Source organism: Triticum dicoccoides, chromosome 2A (assembly GCF_002162155.2).
Source record: "Triticum dicoccoides isolate Atlit2015 ecotype Zavitan chromosome 2A, WEW_v2.0, whole genome shotgun sequence".
Taxonomy (NCBI): Eukaryota; Viridiplantae; Streptophyta; class Magnoliopsida; order Poales; family Poaceae; genus Triticum; species Triticum dicoccoides.
The window spans coordinates 195,016,126-195,037,757 of NC_041382.1; the positions used below are offsets into that span (position 1 = coordinate 195,016,126).

Genomic DNA, 21,632 nt, shown 5'->3' on the forward strand with positions numbered 1-21,632 from the left:
AACGCTCACTGTTCATCCCAGAGGCAGCATCGATCGGCTTCAGTTAGCAGCATCAGCGAAGGAATCGCTCGATCGGGTTCAGTTAACATCCATCGATCGATCGCTCGGGTTCAGTAACGCATAGCCTGCAGTGCAATCACTCGGGTTCAATTAGAGCCCAACGCCTTGCTCATGTTCAGTTAGAGCCATAGCCTCGCACACACGCACGTACATGTACGAGAGAAACTCGCATCGCTCGGCCCCCGACCGCCCATCGTAACTGGGAACACCCCAAAATTTTCCTCCCCCTCGCTTCTACCATGGTTTTTTCCGTCATGGACGGCCCAAAGAATGTCATGCAGCTGCGTCTCCATCCCGCCCAGGACGAAAAGCTCATTTTCTGTCATGATTTTTTGTCATAGAAGTAGGAGCCCACCACATCTATGATGAAACCGGGTTTGTCACAATTATCGTCATAGAAGTTTCATATGTATGACAGAATTTTTTTTCGTTCGGCCAAAATGTCACGGATGTGTCTTTTTTTGTAGTGTAGTTCTGAATTTACAAGTGTCAAAAGTTAGTTTTGTGTGTGCGTGTGTGTGTGGCATACTCAAAGTGGAAGAAGAAAAACATTCATATACTGGTAAAAGTTTGTTATACTGGGAAGAGGTGGACGAAGTAATCTTCGATGGTGAGCATGCTGTTGTACCCGAAGAGGCATCCGTTGCCCAGAAGCCAGCAGATGAAAACGCCCAAACTCTTTCCCTGATCAACGGATGCATATCATATATATTGTATGTGCTTGCAGAAATAAATAGATGTTTGAGGTGATTCAAGGGAGAGAGCAATCAAGCACAAAATTATCTCAGGAGGAAAATGGTGATCCATGATGTAACAAACCTCCTGAGTTGTGTGCACTCCGCGATGATCAACTTCGTCGTGCGCCATGCTTAGTTCGCTTTGGTGGCCCTGTAGCACGAGAACAAGCAACACAAATGAGAAAAGAAAGACTTTGGGACGGCTAGCATTGAAAGCGTCATGAAAGAACATACTAATAAAAGTCCCTAGCTAGCATATACGCTTAGGATAATCAGACGACACAACTACGCCTCTTTCTCGGTTAGAATAGAACATCCAGGGCAGAAGTACTAGTTCATGAAAGTAACTACTGCGCTAAGCACACATGTCATCTAACCCTTAACGTATTTTTTCTTTCTTGTAAGAGTATCTACAACTGAACCCTCAAATCCCCCTATATACATTTAGGTGAACAACCCGATCAATAACCGGTTACAAAATTGCTACCCAACTGTTGAGGAATGTAGCATGCAATTTCAAAAAAAATCCTACAATCACTAAAGATCTATCTAGGAGATGCATAGCAACAAGAGGGGAATAGTGTGTCCACATACCCTTGTAGACCAAAAGCGGAAGCGTTAGGTTAACATGGTTGATGTAGTCGAACGTCTTCGCGATCCAACCGATCAAGTACCGAACGTACGACACCTCCGAGTTCAGGACACATTCAGCTCGATGACGTCCCTCGAACTCTTCATCCAGGAAAGTGTCGAGGGAGAGTTTCCTCAGAACGACGACATGGTGACGGTGATGGTGATGTGATCCGCGCAGGGCTTCGCCTAAGCACTACGTGAATATGACCAGAGGAGTAAACCGTGGAGGGAGACACCGCACACGGCTTGGAACAATTGGTGTGTCACCAAGGGGTGACCTGCCCATCTATATAAAGGAGGGAGAGGGAGGAGGTCGGCCCTAGGGGGCACGCCAAGTGGGGGGAGTCCTACTTGGACTCCCAGTCCTAGTAGGATTCGCCCCCCTCTTATTCCTTCTCATGGAGGGGGAAAAGGGGCAGGAGAGTGAGGAGGAGAAGGAAAGGGGGGCGCCGCCCCTTCCCTAGTCCAATTTGGCCACCCCTTGTGGGATGCCTTCTCTCCCCCCTATGGCCCATAGTGGCCCAATACTTTCCCAGGGGTTCCGGTAACCTCCTGGTACTCTGAAAAATACCCGAAACAATCTGGAACCGTTCCGGTGTCTGAATACCATTGTCCAATATATCAATGTTTACCTCTCGACCATTTCAAGACTCCTCGTCATGTCCGTGATCTCATCCAGGACTCTAAACAATCTTTGGTCACCAAAACACATAACTCATAATACAAATCGTCATCGAACATTAAGTGTGCGGACCCTATGGGTTCGAGAACTATGTAGACATGACCGAGACATATCTCCGGTCAATAACCAACAATGGAACCTGGATGCTCATATCGGTTCCTACATATTCTACGAAGATCTTTATTGGTCAAACCGCAATGACAACATACGTTATTCCCTTTGTCATCGGTATGTTACTCGCCTGATATTCGATTGTCGGTATCCTCATACCTAGTTCAATCTCGTTACCGGCAAGTCTCTTTCTCGTTCCGTAATGCATCATCCCACAACTAACTCGCATAATCTCATAGTCAAAGGAATATGTATAAGTCATGAAGAAAGCAATAGCAATAAAACTTAACGATCATTATGCTAAGCTAATGAACAGGTCTTGTCCATCACATCATTCTCCTAATGATGTTATCCTGTTCGTAAAATGACAACATATGTCTATGGTAAGGAAACTTAACCATCTTTGATTAATGAGCTAGTCTGCTAGAGGCATACTAGGGACACTGTGTTTTGTTTATGTATCCACACATGTATCAAGTTTCTGGTTAATACAATTCTAGCATGAATAATAAACATTTATCATGATATAAGGAAAAATAAATAACAACTTTATTATTGCCTCTAGGGCATATTTCCTTCAGTCTCCCACTTGCACTAGAGTCATTGATCTAGTTCACATTGCCATGTGATTTAACACCAACGGTTCACATCACCATGTGATTAACACCCATAGTTCACAGCGCTATGTGACCAACACCCAAAGGGTTTACTAGAGTCAGTAATCTAGTTCACATCGCCATGTGATTAACACCCAAAGATTACTAAGGTGTGATCATGTTTTGCTTGTGAGAGAGGTTTAGTCAGCAGGTCTGCCACATTCAGATACATATGTATTTTGCAAATTTCTATGTCTACAATGCTCTGCACGGAGCTAATCTAGCTAATTTCTCCCACTTTCAATATGTATCCAGATCGAGACTCAGAGTCATCTGGATTAGTGTCAAAGCTTGCATCGACGTAACTCTTTACAATGAACTCTTTATCACCTCCATAACCGAGAAATATTTCCTTAGTCCTCTTAGGTAACTAATGATAAATTTGACCGTTGTCCAGTGATCCACTCCTGGATCACTATCGTACCCCCTTTCCAAACTCGTGGTAAGGTACACAATAGGTCTGGTACACAACATAGCATAATTTATAGAACCTATGGCTGAGGCATAGGGAATGACTTTCATTCTCTCTATATATTCTGCCGTGGTTGGGTTTTGAGTCTTGCTCAACTTCACACCTGTAACACGGGTAATAATCCTTTATTTGATTGATCCATTTTGAACTCCTTCAAATCTTGTCAAGGTATGTGCTTTTTGAAAGTCCTATCAAGCGTCTTGATCCATCTCTATAGATCTTGATGCTCAATATATAAGCAGCTTCACCGAGGTCTTTCATTGAAAAATTCTTATTTAATTATCCTTTTATGCTATCCAGAAATTCTATACCATTCCCGATCAACATTATGTCATCCACATATAATATCAGAAATGCTACAGAGCTTCCACACACTTTCTTGTAAATACAGGTTTGTCCAAAAGTTTGTATAAAACCATATGCTTTGATCACTTCATTAAAGCGTATATTCCAACTCCGAGATGCTTGCACCAGTCCATAAATGGATCCTGGAGCTTACACACTTTGTTAGCACCTTTAGGATCGACAAAATCTTCTGGTTGCATCATATAAAACTCTTCTTTAAGAAATCCATTAAGGAATGCAGTTTTGACATCCATTTGCCAGATTTCATAATCATAAAATGCGGCAATTGCTAACATGATTCGGACAGACTTAAGCATCGCTACAGATGAGAAGGTCTCATCGTAGTCAACTCCTTGAACTTGTCAAAAACCTTTCACAACAAATCGAGCTTTGTAGACAGTAATATTACCATCAGCGTCAGTCTTCTTATTGAAGATCCATTTATTCTCTATGGATTGCCGATCATCGGGCAAGTCCATCAAATTCCACACTTTGTTCTCATACATGGATCCTATCTTAGATTTCATGGCCTCAATCCATTTATCGAAATCTGGGCTCATCATCGCTTCTTCATAGTTCGTAGGTTCGTCATGGTCTAGTAACATGACTTCCAGAACAGGATTACCGCACCACTCTAGTGTTGAACATGCTCTAGTTGCCCTACGAGGTTCAGTAGTAACTTTATCCAAAGTTTCATTATCATTATCATTAGCTTCCTCACTAGTTGGTGTAGGCATCATGGGAATGGTTTTCTGTGATGAGGTACTTTCCAATTCGAGAGAAGGTACAATTACCTCATCAAGTTCTACTTTCCTCCCACTCACTTCTTTTGAGAGAAACGCCTTTTATAGAAAGGATCCATTTTTAGGAACAAATATCTTGCCCTCGGATCTGTGATAGAAGGTGTACCCAACAGTTTCTTTTGGGTATCTTATGAAGACACATTTCTCTGATTTGGGTTCAAGCTTATCAGGCTGAAGGTTTTTCACATAAGCATCGCAACCCCAAACTTTAAGAAATGACAGCTTAGGTTTCTTGCTAAACCACAGTTCATATGGTGTCGTCTCAACGGATTTAGATGGTGCCCTATTTAATGTGAATGCAGCCGTCTCTAAAGCATAACCCCAAAACGATAGTGGTAAATCGGTAAGAGACATCATAGATCGCACCATATCCAATAAAGTACAGTTACGACGTTCGGACATACCATTATGTTGTGGTGTTCCAGGTGGCGCAAGTTGTGAAACTATTCCACATTGTTTTAAATGAAGGCCAAAATCATAACTTAAATATTCGCCTTCGTGATCAGATCATAGAAACATTATTTTCTTGTTACGATGATTATCCACTTCACTCTGAAATTCTTTGAAGTTTTCAAATGTTTCAGACTTGTGTTTCATTAAGTAGATATACCCATATCTGCTCAAATCATTTGTGAAGGTCGGAAAATAACGATACTCGCCGCGAGCCTCAATACTCATCAGACCTCATATATTGGTATGTATTATTTCCAATAAGTCAGTGGCTCGCTCCATTGTTCTGGAGAACGGAGTTTTAGTCATCTTGCCCATGAGGCATGGTTTGCAAGCATCAAATGATTCATAATCAAGTGATTCCAAAAGCCCATCTGCATGGAGTTTCTTCATGCGTTTTACACCAATATGACATAAACGGCAGTGCCACAAATATGTTGCACTATGATTATCAACTTTGCATCTTTTGGCATCAATATTATGAATATGTGTATCACTATGATCTAGATTCAATAAACCATTTATATTGAGTGTATGACCATAGAAGGTTTCATTCATGTAAAAAAACAACAATTATTTTCTGACTTACATGAATAACCATATCGCAACAAACATGATTCAATCATATTCATGCTCAACGCAAACACCAAATAACATTTATTTAGGTCCAACACTAATCCAGAAGGTATAGGGAGTGTGTGATGGTGATCTTATCAACCTTGAAATCACTTTCAACACACATCGTCACTTCGCCCTTAACTAGTATCTATTCATTTTGCAACTCCCGTTTCGAGTTACAAATCTTAGCAACTAAACCGGTGTCAAATACCCATGGACTACTATGAACACTAGTAAAGAACACATTAATAACATGTACATCAAATATACCTTTGTTCACTTTGCCATCCTTCTTATCCGCCAAGTTTTTGGGGCAATTCCACTTCCAGTGACCTTTTACTTTATAGTAGAAGCACTTAGTTTCAGGTTTGGGTATAGCTTTGGGCTTCGTCACGGGAGTGGCAACTTGCTTACCATTCTTCTTGAAGTTCCCTTTCTATCCCTTGCCCTTTTTCTTGAAACTAATGGTCTTGTTAACCATCAACACTTGATGCTATTTCTTGATTTCTACCTTCACTGATTTCAACATCTCGAAGAGCTTGGGAATCGTTTTCGTTATCCCTTGCATATTGTAGTTCACCATGAAGTTCTAGTAACTTGGTGATAGTGCCTAGAGAACTCTGTCAGTCACTATCTTATCTGGAAGATTAACACCCACTTGATTCAAGCGATTGTAGTACCCAGATATTCTGTGCACATGCTCACTAGCTAAGATATTCTCCTCCATCTTGTAGGCAAAGTACTTGTCAGAGGTCTCATACCTCTCGACACGGGCATGAGTCTGAAGTACCAATTTCAACTCTTGGAACATCTTATATGCTATGTGGCGTTCAAAATGTTTTTGAAGTCCGGTTCTAAACCGTAAAGCATGGTGCACTAAATATCAAGTAGTCATCATACCGAGCTTGTCAAACATTCATAACATCCTCTTCTGCTCCTGCAATAGGTCTGTCACCTAGCGGTGCATCAAGGACATAATTCAGCTGTGCAGCAATGAGGATAATCCTCAGATCACGGACCTAGTCCGCATCATTGCTACTATCATCTTTCAACTTAGTTTTCTCTAGGAACATATTAAAATAAAACATGGGAGCTATACGGGAGCTATTGATCTATAACATATATATGCAAATACTATCAGGACTAAGTTCATGATAAATTAAGTTCAATTAATCATATTACTTAAGAACTCCCGCTTAGATAGACATCCCTCGAGTCATCTAAATGATCATGTGATCCATATCAAGTAAACCATGTCCTATCATCACGTGAGATGGAGTAGTTTTCAATGGTGAACATCTCTATGTTAATCATATCTACTATATGATTCACGTTTGACCTTTTGGTCTCCGGTGTTCCGAGGCCATGTCTATACATGCTAGGCTTGTCAAGTTTAACCCGAGTATTCCACACGTGCAAAACTATCTTGCACCCGTTGTATGAGAACATAGAGCTTATCACACCCGATCATCACGTGGTGTCTCGGCACGACGAACTGTCTCAATGGTGCATACCCAGAGAAAACACTTATACCTTGAAATTTTAGTGAGGGATCATCTTATAATGCTACTGCCATACTAAGAAAAATAAGATGCATAAAAGATAAACATCACATGCAATCAAAATATGTGACATGATATGGCCATCATCATCTTGTGCCTTTTATCCCCATCTCCAAAGCACCGTCATGATCTCCATCGTCACCAGCTTGACACCTTGATCTCCATCATAGCGTCGTTGTCGTCTCGCCAAGTATTTCTTCTACGACTATCGCTACCGCATAGTGATAAAGTAAAGCAATTACATGGCGATTGCATTTCATACAATAAAGTGACAACCATAAGGCTCCTGCCAGTTGCCGATAACTTTTACAAAACATGATCATCTCATACAATAACTTATAACACATCATGTCTTGACCATATCACATCACAACATGCCCTGCAAAAACAAGTTAGACGTCCTCTACTTTGTTGTTGCAAGTTTTACGTGGCTGCTACAGGCTTCTAGCAAGAACCGTTCTTACCTATGCATCAAAACCACAATGATTTTTCGTCAAGTGCATAGTTTTAACCTTCAACAAGGACCGGTCGTAGTCAAATTTGATTCAACTAAAGTTGGAGAAATAGACACCCGCCAGCCACCTTTATGTAAACAAGTTGCATGTTTGTTGGTGGAACCGGTCTCATGAACGTGGTCATGTAAGGTTGGTCCTGGCCGCTTCATCCAATAATGCCACCAAATCAAAATAAGACGTTGGTGGTAAACAGTATGACTATGATCGCCCACAACTCTTTGTGTTCTACTCGTGCATATCATCTATGCATAAACCTGGCTCTGATACCACTGTTGGGGAACGTAGCAGTAATTTTGAAAAATTTCCTACGATCACACAAGATATATCTAGGAGATGCATAGCAACAAGAGGGGAAGAGTGTGTCCACGTACCCTTATAGACCGAAAGTGTAAGCGTTAGGTTAACATGGTTGATGTAGTCGAACGTCTTCGTGATCCAACCGATCAAGTACCGAACGTACGACACCTCCGAGTTCAGCACACGTTCAGCTCGATGACGCCCCTCACACTCTTGATCCAGCAAAGTGTCGAGGGAGAGTTTTGTCAGCACGACGGCGTGGTGACGGTGATGGTGATGTGATACGCGCAGGGCTTCACTTAAGCACTATGTTAATATGACCAAAGGAGTAAACCGTGGAGGGAGACACCGCACACAGCTTGGAACAATTGGTGTGTCACCAAGGGGTGCCCTGCCCACGTATATAAAGGAGGGAGAGGGAGGAGGTCGGCCCTAGGGGGCGTGCCAAGTGGGGAGATTCCTACTAGGACTCCCAGTCCTATTAGGATTCGACCCCCCCTCTTATTCCTTCTCATGGAGGGGGACAAGGGGGGAGGAGAGGGAGGAGGAAAAGGAAAGGGGGGTGTCGCCCCCTTCCCTAGTCCAAGTCGGACTCCCGTGGGGGGGGGGGGCGGCCACCCCTTGTGGGCTGCCTTCTCTCTCCCCTATGGCCTGTTGGGAACGTAACATGCAATTTCAAAAAAAATCCTACGATCACGCAACATCTCTCTAGGAGATGCATAACAATGAGAGTGGGAGAGTGTGTCCATGTACCCTCGTAGACCGAAAGCGGAAGATTTAGGTTAACGAAGTTGATGTAGTCGAACGTCTTCACGATCCAACCGATCAAAGTACCGAATGTACGACACCTCCGTGTTTAGCACACATTCAGCTCGATGACGTCCCTCGAACTCTTGATCCAGTAGAGGGTCGAGGGAGAGTTCTGTCAGCACGACGGCGTAGTGACGGTGATGGTGATGTGATCCACGCAGGGCCTCACCTAAGAACTACGACGCTATGACCGAAGGAGTAAACTTTGGAGTGGGGCACCGCACACGGATAAGAGAACTATTGGTGTGCCTTTGGGGTGCCCTTCGCCCCCGTATATAAAGGAGGGGAGGAGGAGGTGGCCGGCCCTAGGGGTGGCGTGCCATGGGGGGAGTCCTACTAGGACTCCACTCCTAGTAGGATTCGGCCCCCCTTCCTTCTGAAAGAGCAACTAATCCTTGGGTGGTTTTGGTAATTCTTGAAAACATATAGCTCATTGGACTAATATTATTTCAATATAATCATTTCAGAAAGTTCAATGACTCGCATGGCATGGACTAGAGATGTGGACCCCTCAAAATGCTAAGGACATATATTGGCTCAAGCTCAAGACTCTATGATACGTCTCCATCATATCTACTTTTCCAAACACTTTTGCCCTTGTTTTGGACTCTAACTTGCATGATTTGAATGGAACTAACCCGGACTGACGCTGTTTTCAGCAGAATTGCCATGGGGTTATTTTCATGCAGAAATAAAAGTTCTTTGAATGACCTGAAAATCAACTGAGAATATTTTGAAGTATATAAAAAATACTGGCGAAAGAGTCAAGGCCAGGGGGCACACCCTATCCACGAGGGTGGGGGCGCGCCTACCCCCTTGGGCGCGCCCCCTGCCTCGTGGGCTCCCTGGTGCTCCACCGACCTCAATTCCAACTCTATGTAGTCACATTCAGGGAGAAAAAAGATCAAGGAGAAGGATTCATCACATTTTACAATACGGAGGTGCCGCCAAGCCCTAATATCTCTCGGGAGGGCTGATCTGGAGTCCTTTTGAGGCTTCGAAGAGAGGGATCCATCGCCATCGTCACCATCAACCTTCCTCCATCACCAATTTCATGATGCTCACCGCCATGAGTGATTTATTCCATCGTAGGCTTGCTGGACGGTGATGGGTTGGATGAGATTTATCATGTAATCGAGTTACCTTTGTTAGGGTTTGTTCCCTAGTATCCATTATGTTCTTAAATTGATGTTGCTATGACTTTGCTATGCTTAATGCTTGTCACTAGGGCCCGAGTGCCATGATTTCAGATCTGTACCTATTATGTTTCATTAATATATGTGAGTTCTTGATCCTATCTTGCAAGTCTAAAGTCACCTATTATGTGTTATGATCCGTTAACCCTGAAGTGACAATAATCGGGATACTTACTGGTGATGACCGTAGTTTGAGGAGTTCAAGTATTCACTAAGTGTTAATGCTTTGGTCCGGTACTCTATTAAAAGGAGGCCTTAATAACCCTTAGTTTCCAATAGGACCCCGCTGCCACGGGAGGGTAGGACAAAAGATGCCATGCAAGTTCTTTTCCATAAGCATGTATGACTACATTCGAAATACATGCCTACATTGCATTGATGAACTGGAGCTAGTTCTGTGTCACCCTATGTCATAACTGCTGCATGAGGAATCACATCCGGCATAATTATCCATCACTGATCCAATGCCTACGAGCTTTTCACATATTGATATTTCCTTAGTTACTTTTCCATTGCCACTGTTATGCTTGCTACAAAACTGCTACTGCTACTTTTGCCACCGTTACCGCTACTATCATATTACTTTGCTACTAAATACTTTGCTACAGATATTAAGTTTTCTAGGTGTTGTTGAATTGACAAATCAGCTGCTAATACTTGAGAATATTCTTTGGCTCCCCTTGTGTCGAATCAATAAATTTGGTTTGAATACTCTACCCTCGAAAACTGTTGCGATCCCCTATACTTGTGGGTTATCAAGACTATTTTCTGGCACCGTTGCCGGGGAGCATAGCTCTATTCTTTGAGTCACTTGGGATTTATATCTTCTGATCACTATGAAGAACTTGAAATATAAAAGAACCAAGATTTTTCCCTCAACTATGAGGGGAGGTGAGGAACTGCCATCTAGCTCTGCACTTGATTCACCTTCTGTTTTGAGTAAACTTGCGATACCTACACCTGCTATTCATTCTGATATGTCGCATGTTATTGATGATGCCACTTCTGCTTTGGATGATTCTTATGATGAAACTACTTCCATGCTTGATAATACTGTGCCACTAGGTGAATTTCTTGATGAACAACTTGCCAGGATTAGAGAGAATGAAATTATTGAAACTGATAATATTTATGAAAGTGATGATGAAGATTCTCCCCCTAGATATGAATTGCCTGTTGTGCCTGAGGGTTATGTTATGGATAAGGAAACTGCTAGAGACTTTTTAGCTTGCAATGATAGATGCGATCTTAAGAAATTATTAGCTAAGCTTAAAGAAAAATGCTTGAATGCTAGAATGAAATATGACCTTGCTTTTGCTACTTCACCTATCTGTATTACCGATAAGGATTATGATTTTTCTGTCGATCCTGAGTTAATTACTTTGGTTGAATCTAATCCTTTTTATGGCTATGAACCACGCGCGAGTCACCTCGTACCTACAATTTTTTTTCATTTTGGATTTTAAAACATATACGTAAAACACAATCTACTAAATTAATTCTTTGGTCTTAATTTCACCTACTTGTATTTATAATACTTCAGGAGCTAATGAAACTATTTTGGAAGAACCTCACAACCAACGCGATAAAGGGGTTGTCAATCCCTTCACGGCCACTTGCAAGAGTGAGATCTCATAGAGATAATAATAATAAGATAAATATTTTTGGTATTTTTCTGATATAAATTGAAAGTAAAGATTGCAAAATTAAAAAGATTGGAAACTTGTATGATGAAAAATAGACCCAGGGGCCATAGGTTTCACTAGTGGCTTCTCTCAAGATAGCATAAGTATTACGGTGGGTGAACAAATTACTGTCGAGCAATTGATAGAATTGAGCATAGTTATGAGAATATCTAGGTATGATCATGTATATAGGCATCATGTCCGTGACAAGTAGACTGACTCCTGCCTGCATCTACTACTATTACTCCAAACATCGACCGCTATCCAGCATGCATCTAGAGTATTAAGTTCATAAGAACAGAGTAACGCTTTAAGCAAGATGACATGATGCAGAGGGGTAAACTCATGCAATAAGATATAAACCCCATCTTTTTATCCTCGATGGCAACAATACAATACGTGTCGTTTCCCTTTCTGTCATTGGGATCAAGCACCGCAAGATTGAACCCAAAGCTAAGCACTTCTCCCATTGCAAGAAAGATCAATCTAGTAGGCCAAACCAAACTGATAATTCGAAGAGACTTGCAAAGATAACCAATCATACATAGAAGAATTTGGAGAAGATTTAAATATTGTTCATAGATAATCTTGACCATAAACCCACAATTCATCGGATCTCGACAAACACACCGCAAAAATAGTTACATCGAATAGATCTCCAAGAAGATCGAGGAGAACTTTGTATTGAGATCCAAAGAGAGAGAAAAAGCCATCTAGCTAACGACTCTGGACCCGAAGGTATGAGGTAAACTACTCACACATCATCGGAGGGGCCATGGAGTTGATGTAGAGGCCCTCTGTACTCAATGCCCCCTCCGGCAGAGCTCCGGAAAAGGCCCCAAGATGGGATCTTTTGGGTACAGAAGGTTGCGGCGATGGAAATAGGGTTTCATGGTGCTCTTGGATGTTTTGGGGGTACGTAGATATATATAGGAGGAATAAGTAGGTCGGTTGAGCCACGAGGGGCCCACGAGGGGGGACGGCGCGCCCAGGGGGGTAGGCGCGCCCCCCTGCCTCATGGCCACCTTGTTGCTTGATTGGCGTCCACTCCAAGTCCTCTGGATCACGTTTGTTCCAAAAATCACACTCCCAAAGGTTTCATTCCATTTGGACTCCGTTTGATATTGTTTTTCTGCGGAACACTGAAATAGGCAAAAAAACAACAATTTGGACTGGGCCTCCGGTTAATAGGTTAGTCCCAAAAATAATATAAATGTGTAAAATAAAGCCTATTGACATCCAAAACAGATAATATAATATCATGGAACAATAAAAAATTATAGATACGTTGGAGACGTATCAAGCATCCCCAAGCTTAATTCTTGCTCGTCCTCGAGTAAGTAAATGATAAAAACAGAATTTTTGATGTGGAATGGTTTCTAGAATATTCTTCAATGTATTTTTCTCTATTGTGGCATGAATGTTCAGATCCGAAAGATTCAAGATAAAAGTTTATTGTTGACATAAAAATAGTAATACTCCAAGTATGCTAATCAAGAAATTATGTCTTATCAAAATACCATAGCCAAAGAAAACGCATCCCTACAAAATCATATAGTTTGGCCATGCTTCATTTTTGTCACACAAAATGCTCTCATCATGCACAACCCTGATGACAAGCCAAGCAATTGTTTCATACTTAGCCTTTTCAAACTCTTTCAACTTTTACGCAATATATGAGCGCAAGCCATGGACATAGCACTATGGGTGGAATAGAATATGACGATTGAGGTTGTGTGAGAAGACAAAATGGGAGAAAGTCTCACATTGACATGGCTAATCAATGGGCTATGGAGATGCCCACCAATTGATGTCAATGCAAGGAGTAGGGATTGCCATGCAACGGATGCACTAGAGCTATAAATATGTGAAAGCTCATCAAAGAAACTAAGTGGGTGTGCATCCAACTCGCTTGCTCACGAAGACCTAGGGCATTTGAGGAAGCCCATCATTGGGATATACAAGCCAAGTTCTATAATGAAAAATTCCCACTAGTATATGAAAGTGACAAAATAAGAGACTCTTTATCATGAAGATTATGGTGCTACTTTGAAGCACAAGTGTGGAAAAAAGGATAGTAACATTGTCCCTTCTCTCTTTTTCTCTCATTTTTTTATCTTTTTTTAATTTTTTTATTTGGGCCTTCTTTTTTGACCTCTTTTCTTTCTTTCTTTTTTTTCGTCCGGAGTCTCATCCCGACTTGTGGGGGAATCATAGTCTCCATCATCCTTTCCTCACTGGGACAATGCTCTAATAATGATGATCATCACACTTCTTTTTACTTACAACTCAAGAATTACAACTCAATACTTAGAACAAAATATGACTCTATGTGAATGCCTCCGGCGGTGTACTAGGATTGCGATGAATCAAGAGTGACATGTATGAAAAATTGAGCATGGTGGCCTTGCCACAAATACGATGTCAACTACATGATCATGCAAAGCAATATGACAATGATGATGCGTGTCATAATAAATGGAACGGTGGAAAGTTGCATGGAAATATATCTCGGAATGGCTATGGAAATGCCATAATAGGTAGGTATGGTGGCTGTTTTGAGGAAGATATAAGGAGGCTTATGTGTGATAGAGTGTATCATATCACGGGGTTTTGATGCACCGGCGAAGTTTGCACCAACTCTCAAGGTGAGAAAGGGCAATGCACGGTACCAACGAGGCTAGCAATGATGGAAGGGCGAGAGTGTGTATAATCCATGGACTCAACATTAGTCATAAAGAACTCACATACTTATTGCAAAAATATACAAGTCATCAAAACCAAGCACTACGCACATGCTCCTAGGGGGATAGATTGGTAGGAAAAGACCATCGCTCGTCCCCGACCGCCACTCATAAGGAAAGCAATAAAAGAACACCCCATTCTTAAAAAAATTCACATAAAGTTTACCATATGTGCATGCTACGGGAATTGCCAACTTCAACACAAGTATTCATCAATTTCACAATTACTCTAGCACACCTCTAATATTACCACCTTTATATCTGAAAACCATCTATCAAGCATCCAACTTCTCTTAGCATTTAAAATTTATAGCCAAAGTAAATTACCATGCTGTACTAAAGGACTCTCAAAATGATATAAGGGAAGCATGAGAGATCAATTATTTCTATAAAATAGAACCCCTGCCGTGCTCTAAAAGATATAAGCGAAGCACTAGAGCAAAAATTATCTAACTCAAAAGATATAAGTGAAGCACATAGAGTATTCTAATAAATTCCAATTCATGTGTGTCTCTCCCAAAAGGTGTGTATAGCAAGGATTATTGTGGTAAACTAAAAATCAAAGACTCAAATCATACAAGACGCTCCAAGCAAAACACATATCATGTGGCGAATAAAAATATAGCTCCAAGTAAAGTTATCGATGGACGAAGATGAAAGAGGGGATGCCTTTCGGGGCATCCCCAAGCTTAGGCTTTTGTTTGTCCTTGTATTTTACCTTGGGGTGCCTTGGGAATCCCCAAGCTTAAGCTCTTGCCACTCCTTGTTCCATAATCCATCAAATCTTTACCCAAAACTTGGAAACTTCATAACACAAAACTTAAAAGAAAATCTTCGTGAGCTCCGTTAGTAAAAGAAAACAAACCACCACTTCAAGGTACTGTAATGAACTCATTCTTTATTTATATTGGTGTTAAACCTACTGTATTCCAACTTTTCTATGGTTCACAAACTCTATTACTAGCCATAGTTTACCAAAATAAGCAAACAACACACGAAAAACAGAACCCGTCAAAAACAGAACAGTCTGTAGTAATCTGTAGGTTTCGAATACTTCTGGAACCCTAAAAATTCTAAAATAAATCTCTGGACGTGAGGAATTTATCTATTAATCATGTTCAAAAATAATTAACTAAATATCACTCTCCAGTAAAAAAATGGCAGCAATTCTCGTGAGTGCTAAAGTTTCTGTTTTTTACAACAAGATCAAAAAGACTTTCCCAAAGTCTTCCCAACGGTTCTACTTGGCACAAACACTAATTAAACACAAAAAAACCAAAACAGAGGCTAGATAAATTATTATTGAATAACAGCAAGGAAAAATATTGGGTTGTCTCCCAACAAGCACTTTTCTTTAAAGCCTTATAGCTAGGCATAAGATTTCAACGATGCTCACATGAAAGAAAAGAATTGAAGCACAAAGAGAGCGTCATAAAACACGTGAAAAACACATCTAAGTCTAACATACTTCCTATGCATAGGCATCTTATAGGCAAAAAAATTGTCAAGGCAAGCAAAAACTAGCATATGCAAGGAAGCGGAAAGAAACAATAGCAATCTCAACATAACAAGAGGTAATTTAGTAACATGAAAATTTCTACAACCATATTTTCCTCTCTCATAATAATTACATGTAGGATCATAAGAAAATTCAACAATATAGCTATCACAAAACATATTCTTAACACGATCCACATGTATGCAAAGTTGACACTCTTCCAACATAGTGGGATTAACATTAACTAAAGTCATGACCTCTCCAAACCCACTTTTATCAAAAACTTCATAAGATTGAACATTCTCCAAATATGTGGGATCTAAAGTTGACACTCTTCCAAACCCACTTTCAATATTATTGCAGACATTATAGTCAATCTCATATTCATCATGGGGCTTAAATAAATTTTCAAGATTATAAGAAGAATCACCCCAATCATGATCATTGCAACAAGTAGTAGAAATAGCAAAACTAGCATCCCCAAGCTTAGGGTTTTGCATATTATAAGAACAATTGACATTAATAGAATTTATACTATCATCATTGCAATCATGCTTTCTAGTCAAAGATCCATCGAGAATCACTCCATGAAGTACTTCATCACAAGTTTCAGATTCACGAATTTCAAGCAAAACTTCATAAAGATAATCTAGTGCATAAAACTCACTAGCAATTGGTTCATCATAATTGGATCTCTTAAAAATATTAGCAAGTGGATGAGGATCCATAGATCTTAGGTTCTCAGTTTAGCAATAAATAAACAACTATTCCAACCAAACGAACAAACGAGCCAAGTAAGACATCAAAGCAAATGGAAAGACGAACAAAAGAAGGTCGGATAAAATGCCAAGGCTGAAGTGGGGGAGAGGAAAACGAGAGGCAAATGGCAAATAATGTAATTCGAGGGATAAGAGTTTGTGATGGGTACTTGGTATGTCTTGACTTGTGCGTAGACTCCCTGGCAACGGCGCCAGAAATCCATCTTGCTACCTCTTGAGCATGCGTTGGTTTTCTCTTGAAGAGGAAAGGTGATGCAGCAAAGCAGCGTAAATATTTCCCTCGGTTTTTGAGAAACAAGGTATCAATCCAGTAGGAGACCACGTGTGGGTCACCTCGTACCTACACAAACAAATCAGAACCTCACAACCAACGCGATAAAGGGGTTGTCAATCCCTTCACGGCCACTTGCAAGAGTGAGATCTGATAGAGATAATAATAATAAGATAAATATTTTTGGTATTTTTAAGATATAAATTAAACGTAAAGATTGCAAAATAAAATAGATTGGAAACTTGTATGATGAAAAATAGACCCGGGGGCCATAGGTTTCACTAGTGGCTTCTCTCAAGATAGCATAAGTATTACGGTGGGTGAACAAATTACTGTCAAGGAATTGATAGAGTTGAACATAGTTATGAGGACATCTAGGTATGATCATGTATATAGGCATCACGTCTGTGACAAGTAGACCGACTCCTGCCTGCATCTACTACTATTACTCCACACATCGACCACTATCCAGCATGCATTTAGAGTATTAAGTTCATAAGAACAGAGTAACGCTTTAAGCAAGATGACATGATGTAGAGGGATAAACTCATGCAATATGATATAAACCCCATCTTTTTATCCTCGATGGCAACAATACAATATGTGTCGTTTACCTTTCTATCACTGGGATCGAGCACCGCAAGATTGAACCTAAAGCCAAGCACTTCTCCCATTGCAAGAAAGATCAATCTAGTAGGCCAAACCAAACTGATATTTCAAAGAGACTTGCAAATATAACCAATCATACATAAAAGAATTCAGAGAAGATTCAAATATTGTTCATAGATAATCTTGATCATAAACCCACAATTCATCAGATCTCGACAAACACACCGCAAAAAGAGTTACATCGAATAGATCTCCAAGAAGATCGAGGAGAACTTTGTATTGAGATCCAAATAGAGAGAAGAAGCCATCTAGCTAATAACTATGGACCCAAAGGTCTGAGGTAAACTACTCACACATCATCGGAGGGGCCATGGAGTTGATGTAGAGGCCCTCCGTGATCAATGCCCCCTCTAGCGGAGCTTCGGAAAAGGGCCCAAGATGGGATCTCTTGGGTACAGAAGGTTGCGGCGGTGGAAATAGGGTTTCGTGGGGATCCTAGATGTTTTGGGGGTACATAGATATATATAGGAGGAAGAAGTAGGTCGGTTGAGCCACGAGGGGCCCACGAGGGGGGGGCGTGCCCAGGGGGTAGGCGCGCCCCCTGCCTCGTGGCCACCTTGTTGCTTGCTTGACATCCACTCCAAGTCCTCTGGTTCGCATTTGTTCCAAAAATCACGCTCCAGAAGGTTTCATTCTGTTTGGAATCCGTTTGATATTATTTTTTTGCGAAACACTGAAATAGGCAAAAAAAACAGCAATTTAGGTTGGGCTCCGGTTAATAGGTTAGTCCCAAAAATAATATATAAGTGTAAAATAAAGCCCATTAACATCCAAAACAGATAATATAATAGCATGGAACAATCAAAAATTATAGATACGTTGGAGGCGTATCAATTGGACACTTCCTGAACCAACTCCTAAGCCAACTCCGAAGAAAAGGGGTATGCTATTTCTCAGTCCTGAAGATATGCAAGAGGCAAACAAATATATGAAAGAAAAAGGTATTAAAGCTAAAGATGTTAAGAATTTACCACCTATTGAAGAAATACATGGTCTTGATAACCCGACACAGGTAGTAAAGGTAAATTCTCTCTATTGATTTGATGAAGGTGATATTCCTCATTATAAGTCTGCTAGCCAATGTTTAGATGAGTTTGATAATTTTATTGTTAAACATGAAAACTTCAATGCTTATGTTGGTAGACAATTGAAACGTAATGCTTATATGATTGAACACTTGAGTGATTATATGTCTAGAGTTAAAGGCGAACTTAAACTTATTAGTAAACATGCTTCTATGGTTACCACTCAAGTAGAACAAGTACTTAAGGCTCAGAATGATTTGCTCAATGAATTAAATAATAAGAAAAATGATAATGTTGTTAGAGTTATGACTAAAGGGGGTAAAATGACTCAGGAACCTTTGTATCCTGAGGGCCACCCTGAGAGAATTGAGCAAGATTCTCAGAGGACTAATATTGATGCACTTAGTTCTTCTAAGAAAAAGAAAAAGAAAAATGATAGGACTTTGCATGCTTCTAGTGAACCTGTTGTTGACACACCTGAGAATCCCAATGATATTTCTATTTCTGATGCTGAAACACAATCTGGTAATGAACATGAACCTAGTGATAATATTAATGATGATGTTCATGTTGATGCTCAACCTAGTAATAAAAATGATGTAGATATGAACCTGCTGTTGATCTTGATAACCCACAATCAAAGAATCAACATTATGATAAGAGAGACTTTGTTGCTAGGAAGCACGGTAAAGAAAGAGAACCATGGGTTTAGAAACCCATGTCTTTTCCTCCTAAACCATCCAAGAAAAAGGATGATGAGGATTTTGAGCGCTTTGCCGAAATGATTAGACCTATCTTTTTGCGTATGCGTTTGACTGATATGCTTAAAATGAACCCTTATGCTAAGTACATGAAGGATATTGTTACTAATAAAAGAAAGATATTGGAAGCTGAAATTTCCACCATGCTTGCTAATTATACTTTTAAGGGTGGAATGCCAAAGAAACTTGGAGATCCAGGAATACCAACTATACCATGCTCCATTAAGAGAAACTATGTTAAAACTGCTTTATATGATCTTGGAGCCGGTGTTAGTGTTATGCATCTCTCTTTATATCGTAGAATTTCAACTGCTATACCTGTCGGTATTTGTGAATCTTCGGTAGTATCCTGCAAGTCCAAGAAAGCTGCAGATCTCGCTAACTATGGTGGGTGCCAACCATTCAATGACCGAATGAACTTTGCTAGGGTCTACTGCTATACTTTCTCCCGATATAACATGTCCAAGGAACCCGACTTCCTTCAACCAAAACTCGCATTTGCTAAACTTAGCATACAACTGGTGTTCCCTGAGTTTGTCGAGAACTAAGCGCAAATGTTGCTTGTGCTCCTCTTCATTCTTCAAGTATACCATAATATCATCAATAAACACCACCACAAACTTGTCCAAATACTCCACGAACACCTTATTCATCATGCTCATGAAATAGGCAGGGGCACTAGTCAGTCCAAATGACATGACCGTGTACTCGTATAACCCATACCGCATTGTGAACGATGTCTTTGGTATATCCTTCTCTCGTATTTTCAACTGATGGTACCCCGATCGCAAATTGATCTTTGAAAACACACTGGCTCCTTGTAACTGATCGAACAGATCGTTGATCATCGGCAGTGGGTACTTGTTCTTAATCGTTACTTCATTCAAGGCTCGATAATCAACAACCATCCTTAGGGATTTATCCTTCTTCTCAACCAAAAGCACGGGGGCTCCCCAAGGTGATGAACTTCTTTGAATGTAACCTGTCTCCAATAACTCCTTGATATGTTTCTTAATTTCCTCCAGATCATTTGCGGGCATCCGATAGGGTCTCTTGGATATTGGCCCTGTGCCTGGCAATAGCTCAATCAAAAACTCGATATCTCGATCTGGTGGCATGCCTGGCAATTCCTCTGGGAAAACATCCGGGTAATCCTTTACTACAGGCACTTCTTCCTGAACAACTCCCGTGAGGGTATTTACTTGGCTACTTCTTGGCGCATGCCTAGATACATACTTAATCCTTTTTCCCTCCGGGGTGGTGAGATAAATCGACTTACTAGCACAGTCAATATTTCCTCCATACTTTGACATCCAGTCCATACCCAATATCACCTCCAATCCTTGTGACTTCAAGATAATTAGGTCGGACGGAGAAACATGTGTACCAATGGTTAGGGGTATCTGATCGCACCATCGGCTAGCCATGTACTCTGCTCCGGGTGAACTCACTAAAAGAGGGGTCCTAATGGTTTGGGTTATTAGTTTAAACTTATCCACGAATCCCCATGATATGTATGAATGCGATGCACCAGTATCGAAAAGAACAAGAGCGGAAAATGACTTAACCAAAAACTTACCTATTACCGCGTCCGGCTGCTCTTCCACCTCCTCCATGTTAACGTGGTTCACTTGTCCCTTGTTGAATGGATTAGGCTTCTTCCCAGCGCTCCCATTTCCGTTTCCATTCCTTCCTTCAGGGCAATCATTGGCATAGTGCCCTGTCTTCCCGCACTTAAAGCAAGTAACTTGACTTAGGTCTCTTTTGGCGGGTGTGGACGGGTTGGAGCGGTTCTGATTGTTGTTAGCTCCATTCCCATTCCCATTCTTAGCATTGTAAGTGCATCTAGTGCCACCCTAGTTGGTTTTGGAGTATTGACGACAAACCTAGTCGAGGGACTAATGTGTTTGTGAGAATTGCAGGAAAACACAGGTAGAAGTCCCTCATTGATTCGGTTTTACTACCAGAAATGACCCCTAAAAATGTATGAAGACATTGAAGACAAAGGTGATATATGAAGATATTCACATTGAAGACTATGACAAAAGAAGACACGTTATGAAGCCTACGGAGCTCGAAGACTTAGATCTTTCGTAGTTCTTTTTCTTTTGTGTTGAGTCATAGGAACCACCGTACTGTTAAGTGGGGTCCAGGAGAACCAGTCAGAATGACTGAAGTGATGCCTAAATCAAAAAACCTATGTCTTCGAGCGAAGACAATGAGAGTGAATCTTGTCCAGAGCCGAACAAGTCA

General features: G+C 40.8%; 1 protein-coding gene across 1 annotated transcript in view; it reads right to left on the reverse strand.

Annotated features, from left to right (window-relative positions):
* Positions 1 to 2,040, reverse strand: part of LOC119357777 (equilibrative nucleotide transporter 3-like) — a 165,461-nt gene extending 163,421 nt beyond the window's left edge. The window contains exons 1-3 of the mRNA XM_037624614.1: positions 2,002 to 2,040; positions 880 to 948; positions 640 to 744 (exon numbers count right to left, since the gene is read on the reverse strand). Coding sequence (XP_037480511.1) covers positions 640 to 744; positions 880 to 948; positions 2,002 to 2,040 — 213 coding nt within the window. The remainder of the gene's footprint in view (positions 1 to 639; positions 745 to 879; positions 949 to 2,001) is intronic.
* Positions 2,041 to 21,632: the final 19,592 nt, after the last annotated feature.